The 11,130-nt window shown below is 41.6% G+C and overlaps 1 protein-coding gene across 1 annotated transcript; it reads right to left on the bottom strand.

The window, feature by feature from the left end:
* Positions 1–710: 710 nt before the first annotated feature.
* On the bottom strand, positions 711–2,212 carry LOC106585637 (forkhead box protein B2). The gene has a single exon (XM_014172057.2). The coding sequence runs from the start codon at positions 2,063–2,065 to the stop codon at positions 1,124–1,126; it is 942 nt and encodes a 313-aa protein (XP_014027532.2). The 5' UTR covers positions 2,066–2,212; the 3' UTR covers positions 711–1,123.
* Positions 2,213–11,130: the final 8,918 nt, after the last annotated feature.

Raw genomic sequence — 11,130 nt, 5'->3', positions numbered from 1 at the left:
AAATGATATTTGATGTTGGCATAGCCTAACATCATGTTTCAATATAATTCAATATGTGGGACGTTGGCTTGTATACAAAAACTGTGAAATCACTCGTTAATAAACGGTTTCATTTGGGTTAGGTTCCGCGCGAGTCAGAACGTTTTTTTGGCGCTTTATTGCCCTCGCCCATGTGTGTGATTATGTGTAGATGATTCAAACCTAACAATCACTATAAAAGGCCATAAACTACACTTCAGCTCCGTGACGAGCTCTGTGAATATCACGATACCCCTCAAAGCAAACGTTTGCCTTCATGTTTGTATTACAACATTTTCAAGTGCGTGAATTACAACATTTTCAAGAGCGTGAATGAGTTTGAATAAGCTTGAATGTAACCGCATAAATTGAAACCTGAAATATCGTGTGTAGGCCTATAGGCCTAATAAGGTGCAAAATAGTTGAACTTGCTCTCATGACTTTCGCACGAGGTGTCACACACTAAATGAAAACTAGCAAACAACATCAGAAAAAAACGTCTCGATAATTCAAACAAATCATTCCAATAAAAACTTAACACAATAACTCATGACAGATTACGTATTTCGTTTAAAGTTCTTTATAAATCTCTTAAGATAAATCATGTTATTTTACAGTTATAACATTTATCTTACGTGCTAATAACAACAGCATATACATTGTGTTATTATTAAACTACACATTTAATTATTCAATTAAATCTAATGAACAAAAACTTTAAAACAATTTATATTATCCACTCAAACATGTAAAAACTGAGGCAGCAAGTTTTGATCTTCCTCTATATTTTTATTGAATTAATTATGATTATTAAATCAAAACTCTCTTTGGGTCAATTCCTGATTGTATTTCAGTGCCACTTTCAATGTGGCAAATGCCTTCACAATGTGCTAATGGATTAAGAACAAATTATGCTGAAATGCGTGGTAGCCAACTCATCACTAGAATGATTTGCCTACAGTCTGAATTCCTTCACAGGTCACCATACCTGCTCAACTTTTAGGCATATATAGGCTAAATTATTAACATTTTAGATACTGCTCTTGCCCCTTATGTTGTTTGTTCCCTCGTCGATACAGAATTGAGTTTTTAACGTTTTATCCGGTTAAGGCAGCAGGAGAGCCGGGTGTATCGCATTGCCCATGCCCTCCAAAGGATCGGAACCATTCTTCTCCAGCAAGGATGAAGGGGAGCAGAGATGCGATGGGCCGGGCGGAAGGCCCGAAAGACCGGGCATCGGACCCATAGACGGGGTCGGTTTGATGGGCACGGGCATGGTGGGTAGCGTCTGTCCGCTCGCGTGATGGTAGAGATCCTTCATGGACACGCCAAAGGGAGCGTACTCTGAGGAGACTGGTATGGGCATGGCGCTCATGGAATCTGACAGCATGCCGACGTGCGGCCACATTGAGTTGACCACACTGCTGAGCTGCGCGGGCACAGGGTAGCCCAGGTGCTGCATTACCGAAGTGATGGGCAGCCCGCTCGTCATCACGCCCTTGTAGTCCCGACCTATGATGTTCTCAATGGCGAACGGGTGCTTGAAGCCGCCGGTCTGTCCGCAGTTGATGCTGCCGTAGCTCTGGAAGTTGGGGAGCCTTCCCACTGCCGCCGCGGGGCCTTGATGCTCATGATGCCCTCCACTCAGCTTGCCCTGGTGGTGGAAATAGTGCATCGTTGGGGAGCTCTTGCAGGCCATGTGCTCAGCGCGCAGCAGTTTGAAGCGCTTCCTCCTGCGTAGAAAGCTGCCGTTTTCGAACATGTCCCCACAGTCTGGGTGCAGGGCCCAAAAGCTGCCCTTCCCCGGTTGGTCGGGCCGCCGGGGGATTTTGATGAAGCAGTCATTAAAGGACAAGTTGTGTCGCAGAGAGTTCTGCCACCGCTGTGTGTTCTCCCGGTAGTAAGGGAATCGGTCCATGATGAACTTGTAGATGTCGCTCAGTGGGAGCATCTTCTCGGTGGAGTTCTGGATAGCCATGGCTGTCAGAGAGATATAAGAGTAAGGCGGCTTCTGGTCGCTGTACGAGTTTTTCCCCGGACGAGGCATGCTTTTGGTTACTTATTTATGATGTATCAATAGCATATGCTGTATATTGTTTGTTGAGGGCGCCTGAATATTGTTGCAAGTCTTTGGTCAGTAGGAGTGACTTTGCGCGAGTCAGAGTTTTCCAAAGTTTGGAGACTCCAAAATCATTGATCTCCTGTCATGTTGTTCTTCTTTTAGTGGTGTACATGGAAGATCATAGGTGAGTCAGTCAGGCAAACACAGACACAGACTCTGGTCATGTTCTCTCCAGATGAATTCCCCGAAGATGCGTAACACAAAAAACACCAAAAGGTTTCCTTGAAGAATCGTGTTTTTTTTCTTCCACAGGCGCACACTAATTTAGCCTACACGTTCATCTCGCGCGTAAAAGTACACATCAAATACAGTCCGTCTCTTGCGCAGTCTCTGCGACAGTACAGGGCAAGGGGTTGGTGATGCTCCTCGCTTCGGGCCTAGTGCTCTTCGTGTGCGCTCTTCTGGCCACCCCGCGCCGTTTTTGTAAGGCTGGAGCGGCGCAGAGACCCCTGCAGGTCTCGCTCTATTATCACATGGCATTCAGGCACTTACGGACCCGTCGCGGTAGAAGGGGAGGGATGGGTGGTGAGGATTACAGGAGAGGGGAAGGGAGAATCTAAACACATCCGCGCGCCCTTAGCCGGTGCCAATCAGGAAACTCGCGCGCTCGTAGAGGAAAAAGGGTGGACATAATAGTATTAGTGATGGGGCAAATAAAAGCCCATAATAGTAGCCTATAATCTAATAATACTAATGTTAATATTATGATTACTATAAAGAGATTATTAAAAGATTATTAAAAAACAGACCAAAATGTTCTTACACTTTTTAAAATTGTGGAATAGCCCTATAGCCTACGTCTTTATTCGAATAAGTTGTAATGTAATTTATATTTCACCAATTTTGTACATTTTAGTCCCCGATAGGCCTAATTGTAAATCATTCATGAAAATTAACAACTTGTCTCTGTGCTTTATGCTAGTTAATAAGGTCAACTTGAAACACTGTGGCTTTTTAACTAGGCTACTACAGATCCCTGAATTATTAAAGTTGCGTTTTAAAAAATTCGTTATAGTCTTTATCTTAATTTTCTATCTTAGTTTTCTCTTTGTTTATGTGAAGAAATATGACCGATTCTAAGCTAGTCCTAGCTACACTGAGTGTACAAAACATTAAGGACAATTTCCTAATATTGAGTTGCACCCCCTTTGCCCTCAGAACAGCCTCAATTCGTCAGGGCATGGACTCTACAAGGTGTCGAAAGCGTTCCACAGGGATGCTGAACCATGTTGACCAACGCTTTCCACACTTGTGTCAAGTTGGCTGGATGACCTTTCGGTGTTGGACCATTCTTGATGCACACGAGAAACTGTTGAGCGTGAAAAACCCAACAACGTTGCAGTTCTTGACACACTCAAACTGGTGCGCCTGGCACCTACTACCATACCCCGTTCAAAGGCACTTAAATCTTTTGTCTTGCCCATTCACCCTCTGAATGGCACACATACACAATGCATGTCTCAATTTTCTCAAGGTTTAAAATTCATTCTTTAACCTGTCTTTTTCCCCGGGCGCCGAAGACGTGGATGTCGATTAAGGCAGCCCTCCGCACCTCTCTGATTCAGAGGTTGGGTTACACATTTCAGTTGAATTCATTCAGTTGTGCAACTGACTAGGTATCCCCCTTTCCCTTCCCCTTCATCTACACTGATTGAAGTGGATTTAACAAGTGACATCAATAAGGGATCATAGTTCCTAATGTTTTGTACACCAAGTGTATTTTATGCGCAGTAATTGTGATGCTTCAAAATGCAACTTTGTGCAACCTATTTAACTTTATGGACGCTGTTCAGAAGGATAACTCATACAGTGCCTTCAGAAATTATTCATACTTTCACATTTTGTTGTGTTACAGCCTGAATTCAAAATGGATTACATAGATATTTTTTTTATCTCACCCAACTACACATAATGACAAATGACAAAGTGAAAACATGTTTTTAGACATTTTAGCAAAATGATTGAAAATTAAATACAGTATCTCGATTTACATAAATATTCACACCCCTGAGTCAATACTTTGTAGAAGCACCTTTGGCAGTGGTTACAGCTGTGAGTCTTTCTGGGTAAGTCTCTAAGAGCTTTGCACACCTGGATTGTACAATATTTTCACATTATTCTTTTTTAAATTCTTGAAGCTCTGTCAAGTTGGTTGTTGATCATTGCTAGACAGCCATTTTCAAGTCTTGCCATAGATTTTCAAGACAATTTAAGTCAAAACTTTAACTAGGCCACACAGGAACATTCAATGTTGTCTTTGTAAGCAACTCCAGTGTAAATTTGGCCTTATCTTTTAGGTTATTGACCTGCTGAAAGGTGAACTTGTCTCCCAGTGTCTGTTGGAAAGCAGACTGAATGAGGTTTTCCTCTAGCATTTTGCCTGTGCCGTTTCTTTTTATCCTAAAAAACTCCATAGTCCTTGATGATAACAAGCATACCCATGACATGAGCAACTGCGGCCTCCATCAAAGTTGTCCATAACTTATGTAGGCTATGAACACACACACACGTTGATTAATTGCTGAGAGGTGATTTGTTGCAACCAACCTGCCATCTCACACACGCATGCGCACGCGCACACACACGACACACACACACACACAGTCATGTTGTTGGAGATTAATTGCGGTGAGGAGACTCGTTGCAGCCAACCTGCTGTCTGTCTGTCTAAACACCCTCTCGTGTATCCTACAAGGGTGTAAACAAACTTGCTCCCATCTCTGAGTTGATAAACGGAATAACAAAAGCTGTTCCTGCTTTTGCATTGCCAGGTGTAATGTCTCGGCCCTTGACGGCGCCCACAAATACATTACAATACCCACTGGGCACAGACGTCAGTTCAACGCAGTGGCGTGTATTCATGTATGCCAAGGGAAGCCAGGCTTCTCAAAATAATTAACAATAAAAAAAAACTAGTTTTCTTTCGTCTCTCTCTGTTTCAGAATGTTCCTTCAATTCGCAAGAGGCTGAATGTATCTAACAGGAGAAAGCATCCGGGCGAGCGAAACAGCGCCCCTCTGTCTCCCTACGTGTAGGATATCTATCTGATGCTGTCTGGTCCAAACGAGTATGACATTGTTGCCGCCTGTAGCATTGAATGCAAGAGAAGCCAGCAACCATCTTGCCTCCCTTGACAAAAAAAGTATTAAAACGTTTGCCAATCAGAGTTGAGCTAAACTAAATGGTCCTGGTGCACAAAAAAACAGTTTCAAGGGAAGCCAGCTTGGATTTGCCGTTACACCTATCAAATCCCATTGAGAGCATGTCTTTAACAGAAAAACTTGAATTGTTGAATCTCGTTATGTTGTTGTCCTCCGGTGGCTAGCTAGCCAGCCAGCTAAAATTGTCTCTTTCCTAAATTAGTCATGGATGGAGATAGGGATTTGGACTTGTGGTTTTACATAATTCTCCATCATGGACAATGATTATAATAATGATTCTGATCCAACCATTAATTCATACACTGTTGTGCCCCTGGCCTGAGAGGATGGCAGTTCAATATATAGCTAGATGTAGAAGGCTACTACTGTTAACTAGCTAACGTTGCCCATGAATGGAAGTTAGGCTAGCTTTCCCCAGTGATTTTACCCATGCACCACTACTGGTTTAACGTCTAGTTTTGATTTAAATTTGGTTGACATCAACAAAAATGTAGGTTAAAAGTTGGGTGAAAAAGAGAGGAAATATTGATGACTTTTTGAAAATCCAGTCAGTTTTCCACGTTGATTCAGCATCATCACATTGTTTTTTTCGGTTGAAATGACATGAAAAAACGTTGATTCAACCAGGTTTGCCCAGTGGGTAATGAAGCCTTCCATGATTTACCGTCCTTGGAGAGAGGTCAACACATTTAATTAAGCGTGAGCTTGCTATATTAGATATGAATATTCAAACCGGTGTCAATTAATTAGCCAACAGATCTCTCCCATTATGTCGTCCCCCCCCCACAGTCCTTCAAGCACTAAATGGTCAACGTGCCAAAGGAGAGCATATACATATGAGTCTTTATATTAGCAGCTCTTTTTGTCGCTCGCTGACCAAGAGAGCACTTTTAAAAACGAATTTAGGCTATAGGCTTCATGAAGAATGCATTGTTTTTCAGAGCCTACAAATGTGTTGGTGCCCTTTGAGGCCCACAGAGGCTAACATGGGGTATACATCCTCTTTAAACACTTGGGAAAGATAAATATTAAATCTGTTTTCACAAAGGGGGCCGTTAAGTAGACACCACGCTGATATGCATAACACAATTAATTAGGTACTGTAGTCTGTAGCATCCAACTCCTGGACAAATAACTAGGCTACTTGTAAAGCACACCTTCTGGGCATACTGAACATATGCTGGAATTATCCTTAATTGACTAATTACGTAAATTACTCATTAATTTTTTACAGCACATCAATTATAAAAGATATATCAATTAATTTAGCATAAATTAAGGCTGCACACCGCTGTAGAACGAGGTATGGGGATGAAGGCGCAGGGAGGGGGCCCACACATGGTGGTGGGGGTTGCGGGAAAAGGGGTCGTCTGTTTGTTTCGAGAGTCTAATAATTATTTGTTCAGCTTAGGGCAGGATATTCTTCCTCTGTCTCCCATTTGAAAAGAGATGTGGATAATGGCAATTATGATAATAATCTTTAAAGACCCCTCACGAAGTCATCATGGGCGCATCACGGCATAGCGAGCCATTTAAATCAATTAGTATTGTTTCAACAGGAAAATGAGCCGTTTTGGGAGTGGTAAGGCCTACCGTTGGAGTAATGGGAAATTATTTAGTGGTGACGCTTAATGCTCCGTGAACGCTCTATTTCCCCATAAAACAGCGGGTGGGTGGTGATGGCGTTTCCTTGTTGTCGTTAAAAGTTATTGGAAACTCAGTCAAGTTCTGGCGAACCTATAGGCCTCATGAGTCGTGACAGAAAAGTGGCTTTTTGGTTGGAAAGATTACACAAATCTGGTCTTCATTTAGTCATTTGAGTAATGCCGGCCTAAAAACAATGTGTCTCATCCATGTCGACTAAATGAATTACACTCGCATCAGAGACGGTTTGTTTTTCAGGGAAAATAGAAGGAAGATAATTTGATTTGGCGCGAGTCGGTTCTGGTGTAGTGGTTGGTATGATAAGCGAGCGAGGCCGTTGATGCTTTACCGGGCGACAGACGCTGGGCGGCAGTGGTCACCTCTCTTCATCAACTCCCTCTCTATCTCCCTCCACGCCTATTTCGGCGACAATGTTCTGCACATGCCCAACCATTGGTTATGTATGCACCTGCCCTGGCCATGCAAGCCCCAGCTTATTTGCTAAAATATTACAGTTGTGAAGTTGACCAGCCTGGTTAGTCCAAATAACTGAAGAAGTATATTTAAGTTAGAGGATAAGGTGGGGTAAATTGATCTAATATTTAGTACATTTAGAAAAAGTTTGATATTTACAGTATAACCTAATGAAGTTAGATGTAACCTTTTAATAAACATACCATTAAGCGAGACTTAAAATAAATAATCCACTTGTTTAGAGATAAAAACAATTTATCCGTTTTTAATAAAGCAGTCAAATTTAAGGTGAGTGTGTTGGGGGAAACTGGCCCCTCCTCCAATGGGACTGTCCACCTGGCAATCCAATGCAAGTTCAATGGTACCTACACTGAACAAAATAGAAACGCAACATGCAAAAATGTCAAAGATTTTACTGAGTTACAGTTCATATAAGGAAATCAGTCAATGGAAATAAATGCATTAGGCTCTAATCTATGGATTTCACATGACTGGGAATACAGTTATGCATCTGTTGGTCACAGATACCCGGACTATTTACATTGACCCCCCCCTTTGTTTTTACACTGCTGCTACTGCTGTTTATTATCTATGCATAGTCACTTTACAAATGACCTGGACTAACCTGTACCGCCACACATTGACTCGGTACCAGTACCCCCTGTATAGAGCCTTTTTATTGTTATCTACATTTATTGTGTTCGATTTTGATTGATTTTATTTTTTTACTTTAGTTTATTTAGTAAATATTTCATTAACTCTATTTCTTGAACTGCATTGTTGATTAAGGGCTTGAAAGTAAGGTCACCTGTTGTATTTGGGGCATGTGACAAATAAAATTTGATTTGAACATGCAACAATTTCAAAGATTTTACTGAGTTACAGTTCATAGGATATTCAAATTCAATATCCTAATACAAATTCAAAATTATGGAATTAAAATACAATATATGTTGGCACTGAAATCCCTCCATGCACCTTACCCTACCCCTATTACTTACAAGTGTAAAAGTTTAAAGTTTGAAATATTGCTGAACAACCTCATGGGAATCCAAAACAGTACACAGTTACAGTCACTCACCCTTCAAGATAACTTGAAACAGTCTAACCGGGTCTTGTGTCTTGAAGTTGCTGATAGCTATTGCTAGCCAACTTCTTTTGCCAATTAGCTTTAGCCAGGTGTGTGACCATGGCAAAGTTGGTTTGACATGGAATAGCCTAGCTCTGGGGCTAGGTTAGGGACCGTCAATAAATTACAAAATGTAAATAAACAATATTTTCATGTTGCATATATTTTAGCTATCTCATTAAATGCTTTCAATATTTGTATATGAATTTCTACATTTTATAGTTGGTTTGAGCTTTTTAAGTCATTGAAATTTGTCGCTATTGACATTTTCTTTACATTATCCCACGTACTTTGTGTAATTTACTGATGGTCTTTATCTAGCCCTATAGTGATATGTCAACCCAAATTGACCATTGGCATTATGATCAGGTCCAACACAATCTCACATTCAATTCATTTGCGCAGGACTGAAATAAACCCAACTCTAGGAAAACTGTTACTGTACTCTTCATCATCTTGACATACCATTTTTTCCTATTGTCTCTCAGTTTCGGATGAGACTAACTGACCAAATTATCCTATTTACACTGTACGGTCAAATCTGACACTAGAATATAAGTTTCTGACTCATATTGATGCCACATAAGCCGTTTTCAAAACGAGAAGTTGCTTTTTAGGGGCAGTTACTCTCTAAGCCTATTTCAGACGGCCGCTGTTCACTGCACTGTGGTGCTGAATGCCAGATCTCGGGACCTCTCTTATGCGGCTGTCAATAGTACTGAAATCTAAAGTCGGATGTTCAACCACAATTTATGTGTGGTTTCAACAAAGTAGGCCAAGACTTCAGAAAATGTTTTCATTTTGTTTTCAATCAAGGAAAAACAATATTCATTTTGACTATAGTAAAATGATATAGAATTACATTTTGTTGAGGAACAAACGAGATTATTACCAAGTGCTAGCCAGTCAGTAACAGTGATGACCATAATGACTAGGCCTCCTGTTTACAGAGGACAGGAGTGAGCTTGAAGAGTGGTGAGCGACAGGCTGCTGAGGTGTTTGTTGCTCCAATTTTACATAGGCTTCCATGGTTTGATATTGTGATAATGAGAACTGTGTAAGGCCAAATGCAAGTCACCTAGCGCAAAGTCACCCCTAAAAACGCAATGTCACCTGAGAGAGTCCCAAATCCAAATTGATAAATCTGATGGCGCATGTATTTATCATGATGACCTCATGATAAATACTCTGTCCATTTTAAATATGAAAGTTTCGGAACTGGCCTGTTACCCATCCGTATGTGTGTGTGTGTGTGTGTGTGTGTGTGTGTGTGTGTGTGTGTGTGTGTGTGTGTGTGTGTGTGTGTGTGTGTGTGCGTGTGCGTGTGCGTGTGTGTGAGACAGAGAGAGTCAGACAGAGATCTTGCCAAACTTGTGTTACTTTGTTCTTATAACAACATGCTTTACGTTTTAATTCAATTGGGAGTTGGGGTTGATTTATACAAATAAATAAATAAATAATAAAATAAAACTGATGGATACATCAGTTGGTGGATACAACTGATGGATACATGGATACATTTTTGCCATTGGCGGGGATTCCCAAACGCTGGGTGCGCGTTGATTTCAGCTCCTCGTCACATCCACTCCAGAGTGGGCCAGCCCATAGAAATTGATAGAGGACTCATCTTTGACTGTGCCATTATAGCGTCTATGACAGCACGGGCAGCGGCATTGAGGCTACAACCCATGGGAATCTCATCCAGTTGACTACATTAAAATGGTGGAAGCACGGTGGAAGTCAGTGTCCACTAGTTACCACAGGCACAAAATCAGAATTGGCTATATTGTAAAAGTTAATGAAAACAAAAATATGCTTTTTGGTCTTAATTTAAGGATAGGCATAAGGTTAGCAGTGTGTTTAAGGTTAGGGTTGAGGTTAGGTTCAAAATAAGAATTTAAAAAGAGAAACGGTGGAAATAGGCGGGGTTTATGGCTTTGTGGCTGTGGTAACTAGTGACGAACGTGGAAGCCCTCAATTGTGCTGCCCAAACTAAACTACCTTTTGGCCACTAGAGGACACTGTCATTCTCTATGGGCCAGCCGGGAGAGGGAGGACCGCTAGCTGAGCCAGTGCTGCAGTGAGCGCAGCGGGGGATTCGGTGGCTAGCGTAATTACGACAACAAGCGTTGCAAACTTGTACATGGAGGCTAAAGCATCCCCACAATGACAGAGACCAACATGGAAGATTATTTGCGGCGGGCCAAGACAATGCTGGTGAGTTTTAGTCTAAACAGCCCGGGGATAATAAGGGTTTTACTGGTTGGGATGATGACAACGTGCTACAGGCTGTATTCCTGTTGCTGAAAACGTAGTCTCTTGTTTCTTTGACCCCCAAGCACAAGTAGTAGGCTAGGCTACGGCGGACGTCCGGAATGATGAAGAAAAACGAATGGTCCAAACCATAAGCTTCTCCTGCCACACATTTTTTTTTAAATTCATTTTAATGAGTCACGCACAAGCTTCGCACGCACCTGTGCTGCAGGTCTGTCATCACGCTTATTCGTATTTTATTGAAAAACAAATAGCCAAATACTGTCTCAGCAGAACACATACAAGTAGTTTCCAGTAAAACGTTGTTG

This window comes from Salmo salar, chromosome ssa24, assembly GCF_905237065.1.
Source record: "Salmo salar chromosome ssa24, Ssal_v3.1, whole genome shotgun sequence".
Classification (NCBI taxonomy): domain Eukaryota; kingdom Metazoa; phylum Chordata; class Actinopteri; order Salmoniformes; family Salmonidae; genus Salmo; species Salmo salar.
Note: the sequence above shows the minus strand (reverse complement) of the source record. Positions and strands in the feature narration are given on the sequence as shown.

Bases quoted from the DNA above. Each gene is read 5' to 3' on its own strand.
- LOC106585637 (XM_014172057.2), bottom strand. From the start codon at position 2,065: ATGCCTCGTCCGGGGAAAAACTCGTACAGCGACCAGAAGCCGCCTTAC.